General features: G+C 35.7%; 2 protein-coding genes across 3 annotated transcripts; one reads left to right on the top strand and one right to left on the bottom strand.

Moving 5' to 3' along the window:
- Positions 1-45: 45 nt before the first annotated feature.
- On the top strand, positions 46-12,047 carry LOC114733438 (exosome complex exonuclease RRP44 homolog A). The gene is made up of 24 exons (XM_028920904.1): positions 46-298; positions 378-515; positions 618-775; positions 877-932; positions 1,047-1,169; positions 1,332-1,462; positions 1,563-1,803; positions 1,888-2,041; positions 2,164-2,404; positions 2,867-3,023; positions 3,600-3,668; positions 4,323-4,448; positions 4,576-4,628; positions 6,029-6,135; positions 6,867-6,921; positions 7,031-7,130; positions 8,428-8,539; positions 9,654-9,774; positions 9,871-9,930; positions 10,272-10,377; positions 10,464-10,559; positions 10,788-10,869; positions 10,953-11,018; positions 11,396-12,047. Exons 1-24 carry the CDS (start codon positions 245-247, stop codon positions 11,592-11,594), a joined length of 2,805 nt encoding a protein of 934 aa, XP_028776737.1. The 5' UTR covers positions 46-244; the 3' UTR covers positions 11,595-12,047.
- A 154-nt stretch (positions 12,048-12,201) lies between these two features.
- LOC114733442 (uncharacterized) lies at positions 12,202-15,295 on the bottom strand. Of its 2 annotated transcripts, none has more exons than XM_028920909.1 (5): positions 15,054-15,295; positions 14,058-14,190; positions 13,733-13,832; positions 13,020-13,106; positions 12,202-12,613 (listed from the first exon to the last, which is right to left on the bottom strand). In XM_028920909.1, exons 1-5 carry the CDS (start codon positions 15,103-15,105, stop codon positions 12,494-12,496), a joined length of 492 nt encoding a protein of 163 aa, XP_028776742.1. In that variant the 5' UTR covers positions 15,106-15,295; the 3' UTR covers positions 12,202-12,493. The 2 variants fall into 2 exon arrangements, with proteins under 2 accessions (XP_028776742.1, XP_028776743.1); XM_028920910.1 differs by having other exon boundaries at positions 14,064-14,190; positions 15,054-15,292.
- Positions 15,296-17,348: the final 2,053 nt, after the last annotated feature.

The raw sequence follows: 17,348 nt of genomic DNA, 5'->3' as shown, positions 1-17,348 counted from the left end.
GGCGCAAAATGCAATTTTTGTAATTAACCGCAAAAGACATAACGAGACGCCGCTGTTCGGTACGCAGTGGAGACTGGAGAACCCGCAAGGTAAAGAGGAAAGAATTCGAACCATATTAGTAGCGGCGGGCACTTGTTGGGATCACTTTTCGCCATCGTCGAAGTCTTCAAAGCTTAAGCTTGTGTTTTCGCTGCCTGCTTAGCTCTAATTTGGATAACTATCGTGTGATTCAAGCAAATTGAAGATGCTCCATAACAAGTCTTTCGTCAAGAAAACTAAAGCTGGAAAAGTTTTGAAGGTGTGCCTCTTCTCATAAATCCTAACCCTAGCTCCTTGTTCTGTACTTCTAATCAGTTGTTTTTGTGACTTGTGAGTAGCAAGTCAGGGAGCACTACCTAAGAGATGATATATACTGCGGAGCTCCATTTTGCAAAACATGCGATACTTCAGCTGCTCGCTTGAGTGAATCTGCTTCTACAGTTCTCGTTCTGGACACCAATGTCGTTCTCAACCAGGTCATGCTCGCTTAGTTGTGCTTCTTCATTGTTTTATGCGGTAACGTGGTGTTTTCGAGAACTTAGCATTGTTTTTCTGTTTTGAAATTGCCACGCGAACAGATTGATTTGCTGGAGAATCCGGCCATTGATGATGTTGTTATATTGTCCATTGTGCTGGAAGAGGTTAAGAACAAGAACATGGCTGTTTACAATCGTATAAGAGCTATCTGTAGCAATTCCACGAGGAAATTCTTTGTTTTTTCCAATGAGTACCATAGGTAAGTTGGTTTTTACAATCGAATACCGTGATAACTACTTTTTCCTCTGGTTGATCATTGCATTTTGGACCTTTTAAGAGTTTTATGCCCCTCTGTTGTAGGGATACATATATCAAGGAAATGAGTGGCGAAACAAAAAATGACAGGAATGATAGAGGTTTGTGTTTTTGTATAATTTTATGAATTTTTTCTTAATATTATGCTTTCTACTGCTCTTGGTGTTTTTTTTTTTTAATTTGTGATATTTTAACTGTACAAAGTGGTAATACAGCTATCCGAGTCGCTACTCAATGGTACCAGAGTCATCTTGGTGGTGCGGTGAAGGTTTTGCTTATAACAAATGATAAAGAGAACAAAAGGAAGGCTACTGAAGAGGGAATTCTTGCAGAGACAGGTAAATGAACTTTCACCTTTTCCTGTTAGTCAGCTGTATCTTAAATAGCTTGGGAATCAATGACAAGTCACATCTGTAAGAATAGCTAGAATAAAGTAGTTTTGAATATTTTGAATTTTTTTTTTTTATTGAAGTATCAATCAATTTATGTGTTGCTTTCAGTCGAATCCTTTGTAAAATCTTTGGGCCGGTCAGATTTACTTGACTTGCTTGTGCGACCTTCATCTGAAGATGTAGAAATGGAAGAGTTGGAGGATTTGCGACCATCCAAAAGGAAAGTCATCTACACGGAGGTATGAAGTTGACTCCATTTCTTTTAACTGATTTGAGCCTTCAAATTTGGTTGTTATGATGATAATTTGTTTTAAAATATCTTTTCTGCTCTCTTTCTAGCATAAACCAATGTCAGAAATTACTTCTGGATTGCATCGTGGAATATATCATCAAGGAAAACTTCGTGTAAATCGTTATAATCCATTTGAGGCTTATGTTGGAAGTGAGAGCATTGGCGATGAAATAATAATTTATGGACGTACAAACATGAACCGGGCTTTTGATGGTGATATAGTTGCCGTCGAACTTTTACCTCAAGAACAGTGGCAAGAAGAGAAGTCTTTGTCTATTGCATGTGATGGTATGCTAACTGAGGTGCATATTCATTTCTGCGAACATGCTTTCCTCTTTACATATCTTCATTAGTTAACTTATGTGTATGTAGAGGATGAGGACGAGGAAGATGTTCGTCTAGTTCCAAGCAGTGCTGATGATGCCCCTAGAACTATTCCTCAACAAGCTTCTACTGGAGAAATAAATCCTGTATCCAGCCGTCCTTCTGGTCGTGTTGTTGGCATTATAAAACGCAACTGGCATTCGTGAGTTGAATTTTGTTTGCTTTAAACGTTGAATTTTGTTAATTTATTAGTCTTGGTCTTCTTATTCCATGCGTCAAAGCTAGGTGTGACGTTGCTTGACATAATTGCATTGTATATTACAGTTATTGTGGATCGTTGGAGCCAATGCCTATGCCTGCAGGGAGTGGAGGCATTGCCCATGCTTTATTTGTATCCAAAGATCGCAGGATACCCAAAATTCGAATCCAAACACGCCAACTTGACAACCTTTTAGACAAGAGGATTATTGTGGCAGTTGATTCTTGGGATCGACAATCTCGGTATCCATCAGGCCATTATGTGCGAACTATAGGACAGATTGGTGACCGAGATACTGAAAGTGAGGTATGCTATATTGTATTAACATTTTTTTTCCTTTGATTTCCTATCTCTTTATATGGAGACTTGGGAAAGATGATTGTATGTCACTGTATGATTAAGTATCATAGTGTTTTTGTAGCAATAGGTGTAAAAGTTTCTTTCTCCTCTTTCATTTCTTTGTCTTGCTCTTTTTGACCTTGCAAGATTTTAAACCTATGACTCGTGATGACTTCATCACTGAGTCACTCCCGAGGAAGGCTAAGCCCTATGCACTTAACTTCACTGTTTTACTCTCTGCTGATGACTTCATTAGCTGGAAGGAAAAGAGAATTGTAGATTCCTCTGCAACATATTCATTTTACAAACATATTTCTGCACACACTAACACAAAGACATGTGTATGCATGTGCGTGTAATTTACATGTTTGTTACTTTGTTCCTCCCCACATTTTAATCATATGGGATCCTTATTGTTGTACATTCTAGGTAGTTTTGATTGAAAATGATATAAATTCAAGGCCATTCTCTTCACAAGTTCTTGCATGCTTGCCGCCTTTACCATGGTCAGTCTCTTCTGAAGATTTGTCAAATCCAATTAGGCTGGATTTGCGTGATCTGCGTGTCTTCAGTGTGGATCCTCCAGGTGTGCTTTTAATTCTTTTATTACTCCACAAAGGGTAAAATAATAGTGTATCATAATTAATTATCATATTTTCAAAATAAAAATGTTTAAAGTTTACTCTAAGACTTAAAATATTATATCTCAATATGGTAGCCATTAAACGGAAAGGATATAAATTTTATGATGAAAATGCTGGAAATTAGAGCTATATTTAAGAAAGGAATGATTTCAAAAACCTGAATTTTTTTCGGAAACCTGAATGATATAAGTTGCATGAAGAAATAAATGGTCTCATAATAACTAGTAAATGGTTCTGGATCCTTTTCTTTTGGGACATGATTTAAGCTTTGGTACAGACAAACTCGTCATTGATGACGAGAATGGCATGTAAATAAGTCAACCCATTTTTATGCTAGCTTTTACTAGTTAGTATAATATTGTTATTTGCATTTTCTAATAGACTATTTAATTCTTTTATCTCCAAATTTAGTACTCTCATTCAACTTGAGAATAACCCAAAGCTAAATTACTCAGTTCAATGTAAAAGAGCACATGGTGTAAGTACGCTCAAATGATTATGCTGCTTATTGCATGCAGGATGCAAGGATATTGATGATGCACTCCATTGTTCTGCTCTTCCCAATGGGAACTTCGAAGTTGGAGTTCGTATCCTTTATCTATGGGCAATATATTAGAATAGAAGAATTGAAATTGATTCATTACCAGGCAAAAATAAAATTCCTTATTTATTTTGATAGCTTCATCAAGTTGGCTTTGGATAAGCCATATTGACTCTCATGTCAAAAGGGTGAAGTCAAGATCTTGACCAGGCCAAAGGAAAAATGTACAACTGATGCGTAAAGTTCACATCAAGACTTGATGTGTGCAAATTGAAATTATTGGATTCCAAGCATTTCTTTGATTTTATTTTTTCGTCTATGTACTCTTTCATTTTTAAATGGGGTATAATAGGACGCCTGGCTGACAATTTCAATTAGCCTCTGCTTTGTTATGATTTTCTTGGAAAACTTTTCCAAATACTGAAAAGCTAAATCTTTTGCATCGCATATTTGGTAGTGAATTATAATGCCAATTTGCTGTCGCAAAATGTAAAGTATCTTAATGTATTCATATCAGAACAGAATACTATTTGTCCTCCACTCTGTAGAAGCCATGAATTGATGATTAATAATATCTGTCATTTAAGTCGTTTTATCCTTTTAAATGATGCTTACTAGTGCTATTCTCTTCCCTGAGTTATTGCTCTTTAATCCTGATACGTGGTGGTCCAAAAGGTTGTCTTTAATGGTTTTCTATCAGATATTGCTGATGTGACAAATTTTGTGCATCCTGGTTCTCCACTTGATGATGAGGCTGAACAAAGGGGCACATCTGTCTATCTTGTGGAGCGACGAATAGACATGCTCCCAAAACCTCTAACAGAGGGTAATTCCATCTGATTTTTTTAATTGTAGAAAGAAATGCGATGGTGCTGAAGATAAAGTTGTATACTGTGGTGATAGATGATATGATAGTTTTTTAGACTGATACTGATAAAACCTTGATTCGGCAGACATTTGTTCTCTTCGGGCTGATGTGGAAAGACTAGCCTTCTCTGTCATATGGGTATGTGAAATCTCATGCTTTGGCCCTGATGAAACTAAGCAGTTTAGCTTTTTGTTTATATTCATTGTTTGGATAAAAGCTATGACCTTTTTTTAATTTAATTAATGTAGGTTAAATTACTTTGTTGCTCCTTATAGTTTTACTAATTTCTTAAATTTGATCCTTATAAGTCCCTATAATTTAAGAAGTTTTAGTTTATCCTCTATATTAACAAATTGTAATATGCCTGCTAAATTTTGTTGACATGACTGACAATGAGAAATATTGGCTTTCTGAATATACATGATTTATGCAAACTCGCGCAAGTCACTTAAGATAAATGGGATCACACGTCGCACATAAGGGTTGAGTTTACTCCATTATCCATTCTTACCCTTCTATTGGCACGAATCATGCTATTCAACTGAGAGGGTACATGACTACCTCTGCGTAGGGGTGTTCACCAGGCCTGCTAGCCTAGTATGCCTGCCCGAGCCCGAGAAAAAATGGCCTAGCCCAGCCCGAAAAAAAACAGCCCAGAGAAAAATGGGCATTTTTGGGCTAGGCATATCATGGGTAGGGCTGGGCTGCGGGCAGGGTATGCTGCCTTGTCCATTTGGCCCTGCCGGTGATATATATATTTATAATTATTTTTTTTTGCCAGAAATACATATAATGATATAATATATATAATAATATATATTATTCTCCCCTCTTCCATTTGCTTTAGATACATTTAGTGGTATATGTAATTCTTCTCTCTTAGTATTTTTTTTTTATTGTTTTTCTAATCTTATTTAGTATCTTTTAGTTTGTTTTCATCGTTGGTTGTCTTGCAAAGATGCAAAAACATGCTCACTTTAGTGTTGTATTAAAAGATATATCAATTTAAGATAAATCAAAGTTATTGATTTGTTGATTTTATTGTTTATTCAAGTATTCATTTCTTTATAATTGTTATAAGATACCCTTGCCTTAATTAGAAAATTTTTCTTCGAGGTATCACCATTTGGGCTTGGAAGCCTGCCCTGCCTAGCCCGTTATTGCCCAGCCCGAAAATGGTTAGGGCTTCTTTGGGCAGGGCAGGGCAGCGGGCTGCAAAATGCAGCCCACTCATCTTTTGGGTCGGGCATCGGGCAGGGGGCATGCCCTGCCCAGCTCTGCCCATGAACACTTGCGTAGAATTTAATGCCATATGCAGAAGTGTAATGGAAGGGACAACATTTGAAATGTTTAGAACTATAGGGATTTTAGTTATGATCTTAAAAACCACCAGACCAAATTAACTATTGAGTGAAAGTTTGGAGACCGGCAAGGTAACTTAACCTTCAATGGAAATCTTCCAATTTGACAATTGGTTGATTCTCACATAAAGTGTGTCAAAAGATGTATTTTCACTAAAACTATTTGCATATGTTCAGGAAATGACCCCTGAAGCAGATATTATTTCCTCAAAGTTCACAAAAAGTGTCATAAGATCTTCTGCTGCATTGTCCTATGTTGAAGCACAGGCAAGAATGGATGATAGGTATGCTTTCAATCCTCAGATCTTTGCACAGTTACAGGATGAAGTTTGTATTTATATACTGCTGAAATTAGCCCTGCATAAGGTAGCTATCAGTTACCATTGTTTCTCTGTTGAGAGAATGTCCTTTCGTTGTTTTATTTTGTTTCTATCCCCTATTACATGGCTACTCTAACTCATGAGCATGGCTCCCTTCTATTATATTCAATCAACAAGAATTCAAATATGTTGAGAAGGTAGTCACAAGTAGACAAATCAGGAAAAGATAAGGTAATAATATATTAATGATGACAAGGAATGATCAAAAGTATTTAAAAATCAGAGATTAAAATCTGATCACTCAAATGGTGGGCTTCAGGCCGGATTCCTTTTAATCTCCAACAGAGCGTATGCAACCACGCAAGGGCATCTGCAGAACTCATACATGTTCCCAATAATGGTTCTTATCTGGCCTTAAACCAAGATAATGAACTAAATACTTCTTGTTGACAAAAGAAACGATGTTTTTATTGTGATTTTCTCTTTGCCTGAGTTTTCAGTTTGGAGCTAATCACAGAAAAATTAGCATACCTTTGGAGAGAGAAGTTAAGAGTATAGGTTGAACTGGCTGCAAATACTTGCATGTTCCATTTTCTATGGTGCTAACAGACTCAAACTGTTTTATGCACAATTTGATTGTCATGCATTTCCTGCATTTGTTTAGTACTTAGTCGTTTGATTTTCTGTTCCCACAGTCGACTGGTGGATCCACTAACTACAGATTTGAGGAATATGAATGGTTTAGCTAAGGTATGGACTTATAAATGCTTATGTGCTGCTCAGATCTTATGATAATTATGAGTTTGGGTTAATTTTATGGATTTGTATGAATATTTTGGATGGATGTATGGTCTAAAAGAAAATGAGGCTACGGCGCATTGAGAGAGGAGCACTAACCCTTGCTTCTGCTGAAGTGAAATTTCAAATTGATACTGAGACTCATGACCCTCTTGATATTGGTAAAATCTTCTTTCCCCTTTAACTTATTATTTCTTTTTTGGGGGAGTTGAAGGTGTGCAGGGTTTGTATTTGTGTTTTCAGATAGATATGTGATAGGAACCTGTAACTATCTTACAGAACTTTCACAAGGACTTGTCAAACAGAAAAAGGGCATTTGAGTATAAAATGGAAATAACAGAATTAGTACTTGGTTTTGTATTTTCCAAAATGGAACCCCTTATCAGTCCCAAAAATGAGGTAAAAAATCAAGTGAACCGCCCTTTCAAAAACAAAGTTAGAGGAAAAGAGGAGGGAAAAACTTACTGAAATTGAGATGCAAGGGCTTAAAAACTTATTCCTACTAAAAATCAGACGGAAAATGCTTATGGCTAAATCCTCTCTGCTCCATTATATGATCATAGTCTTCAAAACTGCTAAAACTGCACTGAACCGGCAGTGGATTTTTATGTTCCTTATTGTTCCCAAGAGCTGAACAAGAGAAATCTAAGCCAGCTGGCCCAAGTTTCCTGCTCATCTGAACACTGCTGTTGTATTGGATATCTACAACTATTTTACTACTTTGGGATTACAGAAATTAAAAAAGCTGAATAGTCTGACTTGAGCTGGGTGTTATTTATAACATTTAGGGGATTAAAGATATTATTAGCAAGCTGTGTTATATGATTAGCACCAATGATTTTTAGTTTTTAGAGTCATCAAATGAACGCTGAACTCCATAGCTCAGACTGATGCTAAAGCTGAACCTTGAACTCCTCTACAATCTGTTGAATCTATCCTCATAGTCACTTGTTAAAGACTTTGCACTTCAAAGTTGTGGTTGTCTATACTTGTCTTTGAAAGTTTGGTCTCTGTAATTAGTGTGTCCTTTGTAAGTATGGGTTGCTGAAATTGCAAAATGTTGACTGATGATGATCCTCTTGAGTTTCCTTCTTGGAACTTTCTTGTGAAGATGAAGAGAGATGGATACAAAGCTGCTTATGTTGGAAGCGCTCTCCAACGTTAGACTGTTAGAGGCTACTTTTTAAAATGTTGGCTTCACACGTGTATCTGTCTTTTGAATCTTCACGAGAAAGTTGCAAGGATGAAATATGGGGGATCATCACTCCATATTGACTTGTTAATCTTGTTTTCTTCAGAGTATCTATATTTGTGGCTATGGTCCAAATGTTTAGCTATTTGTGGGGTTGAGAGTGAGGCCGATTTTTTTCTCTTGTGAAAAGAGAGGGTGGAAAAGCTTTCTATTTTTTTTTTTTTTTAATGGAAGAATCCTATTCAGTTTGTTTAATTAATTTTCAGGTATGTACCAAATTCGGGAAGCAAACCAAATGGTGGAGGAGTTTATGCTTGCAGCTAACGTTTCTGTTGCAGAACAAATTCTTAAGAGTTTTCCTTCGTGCTCATTGTTAAGGTTGGTTTCTAATACCTCTTTGACATCATTGCTTTATGTGATGCTTTCTTTTGGGAACAAGCTGCATTTCTTCCTTCTGCAAATGGGCCTACTGGTTCATATGGCACATAACTTGCTTCCATTTTTGCTAGATATTTCTCTCCCTCTCTCTCTCTCTCTCTCTCTCTCTTCATATTAAGAATCTAGTTGGTGAACTGACTATTATAAATTGAAAAGAAAATATGTAGTTTTTTTTTTTTTTTAATTGTCTTAGTTAACAGAATTTGTTCAATTTGTGACTTTTCTTTGATCGAAACTGATTGTCTTTCCCTGACAAAGCACAGCCTTAGGGTATGTTTGGCTCAATGAGAGGAAGGGGAGGGGAGGGATTTTAATGGAAGGAAGGGGAGGGGAGGGGAGTGGAAGGATTTTAATATTATCTTGTTTGGATTTACAAAAAAAGAGGGGAGGGGAGGGAAAAATATTTTAATATGGATAATTTTGCTCTTATTTTATTTAGGGTGTGGGCATAATGGTCACAACATGATAAAATATAGACATAATGGTCACAACATGACAAAATATAGGCATAATAGTTATAATATGACAAAATATTGCCCTTTCCCTCCAAATCCTCCCAATTTTGGAGGAGGTTGAGGAGGGGAGGGGAGGGGAAATTTTAAAAAATTTTCCCTCCCCTCCTAAAATTTGTGTGTTGCCAAACAAGGAGAAATAATTAAAATCCCTCCCCTCCCATCCGCTCCCCTCCCCTCCGAATCCCTCATACCAAACACACCCTTAAAGATGAGGATGTAGTCTTCTCAAGTTCACTTATTCACCCAATACTTTCTATTGAAATTAAGAATTGAATATTTGTCAACATGAAAAGGATAGTTTCATCTGGCATAAGGGATCATATTAATTGGTGAACGGTACTTCCTCAGTGTTTAAAAATTGCTCACCATGAACATTTATGTTGTTGAGAAGTAATATTTCTACTAAGTTTCTGACATTGTTGACTAGAAGCCTTGACTGAATATACATGCTAGAAGCAGCCAAAAAAAAATCTACATGCGGCAAGATAGTTTTGTGACTGGGATCAATGAATACCCCATTGTTATTGGTTCCTATGTAGGCGTCATCCGACTCCAACAAGAGAGATGCTTGAACCTTTGCTGCGGACTGCTGCTGCAGTTGGTCTCCACTTGGATGTCTCATCATCAAAAGCATTGGCTGATTCTCTTGACCATGCTGTGGTAAATCTTGTTCTTGCATCAGTAGAGGAAAAAAGTCAAGGCATATTACTTCAATCTTCGATCTGTTCTCCCACTAATAGGAAATACTTTATCCAGGGTGATGATCCATATTTCAATAAATTAATCCGCATATTGGCAACTAGATGCATGACTCAGGTAAGTAGTTTGCTAACACTGAACAACTGAATTCAGATGTACTCCTCTGGTTCTTAATATAGAAGCTAATTAGGGAATTTATATATATATATATAAGATGTATTTTATTTATCAATTTTTTACCAAATTAACTCTATTGATATTCCTCCAACAATAATCAAGTAGGAGAAGAAGGGAGAGAATTAAGGAAGATGCTTAGGGTGTTTTCAAAAAAATCCATATCATATTAACTAATTTAACTAACATTCTTAATCTACTCAAATTAATTAATTAGGTTTTATATTAAAGATCAAAGGAGTATGTTTCAAGTGTAGAAATAAAATACCCCCTTTCCTTTTTAGGCGGTTTATTTTTGTAGCGGTGATCTAAGCCCTCCAGAATATCATCATTATGGGCTTGCAGCACCTCTATATACTCATTTCACCTCACCTATTAGAAGATATGCAGGTAAGCTATAGTTTCTGTAATTTGGTGGTGTCTTGATGCATTTTATGCAATGCTTCCGGAGGTGATGAAACGTCCTTTTCTTGCAGATGTCGTTGTTCACAGGCTACTTGCTGCATCTTTAGGAATATCCAAGCTACCTTCAATATTTCAAGACAGGCTCCAGCTCACTAGTATTTCAGATAGTATGGAATCTACAGCATTTTAAAACATTTTTTGTTTGAACCCACGGTTCAATATAAGCTTGCCAACTATTTTTGCATTCTCGAAAGTTGAATTCTTTCTTGGTCTTATTAGAACTTGATCATCTTACACTTTAATTCTCTCATCTTCTCAATAAAAATGCTCTCGTGGATAAATATTTTTAATAATGAAGGTTGGTCTAATTTCATCTTCATGGCTGTGTCCCTTAGATCTAAATTATCGGCATAGGAATGCTCAAATGGCTGGCCGGGCCTCTGTAGAGCTCCACACACTCATTTATTTCCGAAACAGGTACATGGCATCCCATGCTCTTGCCCCATCACTGCTTTTTATTTATTTGCAGCTTATTTTGGAACTTGTATTTGTCTGTGCAGGCCAACTGATACGGAGGCTAGAATAGTCAAAATAAGATCCAACGGATTTTTTGTTTTTGTTCCCAAGTAAAATCTCTTGCCTCGTTTCTTTTGTTTTCCATTTGCTTTGCTATACCACCCAGAGGAAAGCAAATGATAGTTTATGGAAGACAAACATATCAGGAGATCTAAATTAATTTGACTGCCAGTAATTTCAGGAATGTCATCAAGTGGGAGAATTACTGAGGTCCCAAAAAAAGAAAATAACTACCAAAAAATCCCAGTGACAAATGAAAAGACTTGTCATTACAGGCTGTTCTATTATTATTAGGACTTTTTGATAATTATGTTCATTAGTTGGGATTTTATAGCAATTCTCCCGTGTGAATTAACAATGCAGAACAATAGTCCGTCTCGATACTTGATCAGTTTGTCATTATTGCTTATACCTTCTGCCTGAGCAGATATGGCATTGAAGGGCCTGTGTATCTGATGCCAAGAGCTGAAAAGGGGAGTGGGGAATGGTATGTAGACGAGCAACAGCAGAAGATTAGAAAGATGGATGGTAGCATTTCGTACAGCATTCTGCAGGCAGTTGCAATTCACATGGAGGTTGTGGAGCCACAGCCTAACCGGCCAAAACTTCAGCTTACTCTCATATAGTGGTCTAAGTAATGGTTATTTTCTTCTAGTGGCTGATATTTAGCACTAACCACGTCACTACAAGAGCAGCACAGGCATGCTGGGACCTAGTGAAATGGAGCTCCCCTAGATTATCATTTGATCCAGATGCTGTGCAGTAACTGGGAGAAAGTAGAGTGAGAGAGGAGTATGGCTTGTTTTCCAGTGTGGGTAAATAATCATGCATCTTTTTTCTCATCGTTTTTGCTCCAAGATTTTTCCTCAGTCACTGGAGGGAAGGGGATTTACTCTATCCTATGCATTATTCTCAGCATTGGACGGGATACCTCCTATGCTTTTGTTATACAATTACCTTGTACCCAATATAGATCATATTTTAACACTGTCAAGCTTACACTGGGGCCTACGCTGATATTTTACGAATAAGGAATTATAATTACAGGTTTTGCGATTGATTGGCAGTATTAGTCTTAATTCTCATCTGATTTTGTTTTTTTGATAATCTGTCCCTCTCCCCCAGGGGGTGATGCATCCTATGTTAAAAACAACTGCGAATAGCTTAGTCAAAACTCGGAATGGATAATAACTGTTTTGTGAAAATCCCAGATAATTATGAAGAGTTACGATGTAGTTCAGGATATTGCATATTATCATCACTTGAGGATTTACCCAGTTAAACTAGAATTCATGCCAGTTTCACAGAATGTCAGCAAATGCTTCATAGTTCTCAACAACGAAAACGAAAGCCATCTTTAAAACACCATTATTAAGACCAAAAGATAAAGGAAGGTTTTTTGTTGTTTTGTTTTTGGGAAACAACGTTCACAGGTAAATTTTAAAATCCGATCACTTAACACTATCTTCCTGAGTGCCAAAAGAAAGCTTCGAGTATCGCATAGTCGGGTCCCAAGATTTACGTATTACATGGAAGCTTCTACTTCCTCCGAGTTCAAAGCTTCATCTGCCTTCAGTTTTCCAGAAACCTCATCAATGGCCAAATTCAGCTTTGCTATCTTCTCAGTTAGTACCTTGCGAGTCTTCTGCAAGTTACAGCAGGAGAATACAAAAAGAGTTCAATTAATTAGTAAATATGACTTCGGAGAAAAACTTCCAAGCAAAGTTAGCATACCATGCCGCTTATACACAAGATTAACAAAAAATAAATATTCCTAATTTCAAATATATATCCTGAAAAACTAATTACATAATGGAACTAGTCTCCATACTTTGAAACAGAACAAGCCCAATCACGTCAGAGATGTCAAAGGGTGTCAAAGGCCACTTTTTATGGATTCTGTGATGAGATTAAATTGAAATGAACAAAGCGTGGATAGAGAATAGGGTACAATAAGTTATACAAATACTAATGTGAATAAATAATATCCCCTTTCATAGACAGGCAATCAGAATGGTTTCAAAAGAAAGATAACTGCAAAATTTTCTTACCTCCATAGCTTTCTCCTCATCATACATAAATTTTGGAAGCTTCTTCATGAGATCAGTTTTGTTGGATCCAGCTAGGGCCTTGCTTATCTGGTAAGTTCAAACCATAGAAGCTTTCAAATTCCCTATATTCTCCTTAAAGTCATCAAAAGCAAGCTTTCAAATTGAAACAATGGATAAAAGTTCCTTCAAAAAGCTGCAGTTCACAAACCTCAAGGGTTACTGCCCTAGTAAATTCATCATGCATCTCTCTTTTTAAGCAAAAATCCATACAACTACGTCAATATTACTAAACAAGTTTTCTCCAACCAAACCCGAACAATTATTGAGAGTAATATCTATAATCATAAACCTTTAGAGAAAGAAGGAGCAAATAACCAGAAACTAATGCAGAAAAAAATTATAACCAAGTTTGGTTCCCTAATTCATGGCAGAAAATGTGAAAACTGTCCTAATCATGGTATTGACAAGGGAATATCATCCTACAATTCTTTTTGAAGAAAGTGCAGACATTAATACCTAAAGCCGAAGGTGAGCAACAACAAACTGGTTATGTTTAAAAATCATTTGAGGACAAATACTATAGGTAATGTGGTAACGAAGATCCCCTAGAAAAATAAAACTAAACAGCCAAGAGATTCCCCCTTTCCTCCTCCTTTCTGGTCCAGACCAAAAAAGAAACGGCCAAAAGGGAGGAATTAGTGCTACAGGCATACCTGAGGAGCATACACACAACCTAATGCTCCCACAATTAGTCCTCCCAATACAAAGCCTCCAACAAAAATACCCGCATTGTTTGATCTTCCATCATCCCCACTGTATCAGCATGCATGCACGGACATTTAAAAAAAAAACAAAGAAAGAAAAATAATAAGAACGCTAACTGATAAAACAATATGCTTGTACAAGGGTATTTATAATGCGGATAATCAGGTTAGTTGATATCTATTGTCAATAATCAAATTATTAAGGGAGGTTGATAATGCCTACTTCCCATTCTTTTGGCTTGAATGAAACAGTAAAATAAAAGAGAAAATTCACCGGTACCCTGCACGAACTATGAGTGGCATGTAACGTGTTTTCATCTTTGCTTTACCCCTTGACGAGAAAGTTGGAGAGATTTTAATGCAGTTGCTTTTCAGAGTACATTGATCCATTGGCTTCAATGCAGATCCTAACATTAAAATGTTCAAATATTAAGCTTCCTGGAAAGCCGCAGAAACTGGATAAAGTCGTAAAGGGAAATTTTCAAAGATTTAAAAACGTTAAAGTTATCATACACATGCGAAGTAGCAAAGATACTAAAACCCACCAATCAAATATATCAACTTGTCACCAGCTACGTCACTAATCAGTACGAGTGTCTAACATCAATTCATATCGGCAATCTCAACTTATCACAAAAATCTAAGAGGGAAAAGGACAAACGATGGTAAAATGTGTTTCAGCAGTGTTTCAACATTCTCAAATACTCAACATGAAACCAAAAGAAATACATACATCCGGCACTGTGTTTTTATGGCACCTAGCGAGTGACATTAGCTAGCCGTTCATTTAGAGTAAAATCCGGCAGCAGACTAGCAAAATAGGAGCTGCATGCATGATATTCAGAAACAACATTTTAAAATATACTTGGGATACTTTCCATCAAGCTTATGGCAGTGTCTGTGTCCATAGCCTGCCATTGCCTGCTGCCTAGGTCACATAATTACCACTAATCTTCGATGGCCTTCGAAAATTTTACTGAATTGAAATAAGTTGGATATGTATCAAACAACACCTAACAGCACTTTGCGTAAGAGAACTTCTGGAGCCCCACCGACACATTAGAACTACATATTTTATTATTAAGCATCGGCGTATCCATATATGGTCAGACGAACAACGTCCGACTAAGGAAAAATCCTTTAGATACAGAAATACTGAAATAGTAATTTCCAGGTGATAACCAGAGGAAAAATAGTGCCGTCTCAGCAATGGCTATAAACACTAATCGAGAATACAATGAAGCAGAATGTAGACGAGACGTATAATAACCTGAGAACAGCTGAGATTGAGGGTTCATCACGGAGCTTGACAACGTAACCATTTCTCAGAAGCCTGAGGCGACAGGGGCAGATTGAGAAGTAGAATGAGAAGGCGATAGTTAAGTTGTTTCTGCTGCAATGGCTATGAAATCAAATTCGGAGATCTTTCTTCGATGATATCGAGATCCTCGTATTGTTAATTTTTTGTGCCTTGTGTTTTTCGCCTGAGCCTGCACGGACGGGTCTCTTTATAGTCTGCTCACGTTTGGGCTGAAACCGGAAATGATACCTTCATGAACCTTGGTTCCTATTTTAATATAACAACCATTTAACTAATTTAAATAAACTAAAATAAATAAATGTGTTAATTATGACAAATTTGATATAATCTTCTTAAAAGATTTCTATATAATATTAGATTATATGTCAATTTATAGATTAACGTAAATTATTCTGATAAAAAAATAATATAAATTAATTTAGAAAAAATAATAAATATAAAATATAGAATAAATTAAGACCTTGCATATAATGACCAAATTTAACTCCCAGTTAATTACTGGAGAGGGTAATAAATAATTTGAGTGCTAGTACAATTTTACTTTATTATATATTCTCTCCCTCAATTTATGTAACAAACTTAGGGCATCAATTTTTTTACCCTTAACAGATAATTTACTGTGCATAAATTATTTGTTAGGGGTAAAATTAGAAAAACAAATATAATTGTTCATAAAATAACGGTGCTCGAAATGAAGAGAGCGCGCAAATTTTGTTAAAACCTAAAACAGCACCTGTTAGAAAAGTTAATTTTCATAATCATAGCTGAGATTACTTGTTTACTTAAATATCCCTATTATTAATATCTAATTTTGTGATTAAGGAGAAGATAAATTTGCGTCATGAAAATGCAAAGGGTTTTAAATAAGGGGTACGGTTAAAAAGATTTGTTTAATGCAAATGAAAAGTAATGGTGGTTTTTGCTAATGAAAAAAAAGGCGAAAGGCGAAACAAAAAATTTGCTTATAGTTAAAAGACAGGGGGAGTACGTGATATGTAAATGTGATGGAGATAACATAGGAAGTTTAAGAAATCACCGGATTGATAATATAATTTGAGCTATTTTCATTTTAATTGTCCCTAATTAAATAATTAATTTTCCCCTTTTTATATGTTCGCTAGGTGTCATATATTCTTGGGCATAACCACTAAATGCATGCATGTTCCCTAGATTATCCCATAAATAAAAAAGTGTGTGTGTGTGTGTGTGTGTGTTCAATGAATAATTTTATAAATAAATGCATCTTCCCGTGTTTAATGGATAAAGGGGCTTATAAAGAGATTATATTTTCTGCTTCTTTTATCATAATTTGACGCTCAAAAAATTTTAAAAAAACCGTTTAACGTTTGAGTTATAAAGTCCTGGCCTGCTTAATATGTTTCTTCTGCTGCTTATTGAGAAAATGCTCTGCTTCTGAAGATAAATGGGCCATATGCATCATGAGCCCAGGCACGTGCAATGGATCTTGGAAGTTATAAGCCTGATATTTTCTTTAATCTCTCGTATAAATAATAAATAAATATATATAAAATCACAAAATTTATAAATTATGAATATGAATAATAATTATTATCATTTTTTTCTTCATCAAATTTTTAGTACCTTTTCCCTAATATTATCTATTCAGTGTTTATTCTTTATCAGTGAGACACGAAGCATGACATTGATTCCAATTTTTTTCCTGTCCTTTTGTTTTCTTTGAGAAAATGATTATAAAATGCCTAGTGAATTGCTCTTCTGTTTACCAAATCAAATTCAAAAAAAAAAAAATTCCAAGCCATGACACTAAAATACAGCAAAACTTTTTCACCAAAAAGGAAAAAATTACAACAAAAAACCTGGTGGTAGTACTACTCTAACACCTTTTACATGTGCAAAAGTGATTCTGAGAAGTGAGAGTGTTTAAATAATTGTTACCGAAAGTACTTTTTACATGTGCAAATTACTAAGAATGATATAAGTTAATATGATAATTATATAAGGGATATATTTTATAATATATTTTGATTTGAAGAAATAAAATTGTTAATAAAATAATTTTTACTAACATAATTAATAATATATAATATAATATAATTAATAATTAATTAATATGTATGTATATTTATAAATTATAAGATTAAATAGTGAAGGACCGGGTGTGGAATGAAGAGCGAGGCATCAATTATGGGAGCTGCTTTGTCATATGCTGTTGGACCCATACCAACATCTGAAAAATTTATGCCATAAGCAACTTCAAACCAC

The sequence above is a fragment of the Neltuma alba genome, unplaced genomic scaffold (genome assembly GCF_004799145.2).
Source record: "Neltuma alba isolate B1F8T4 unplaced genomic scaffold, ASM479914v2 tig00012998_pilon, whole genome shotgun sequence".
In the NCBI taxonomy this organism is placed as follows: Eukaryota; Viridiplantae; Streptophyta; class Magnoliopsida; order Fabales; family Fabaceae; genus Neltuma; species Neltuma alba.
Note: the sequence above shows the minus strand (reverse complement) of the source record. Positions and strands in the feature narration are given on the sequence as shown.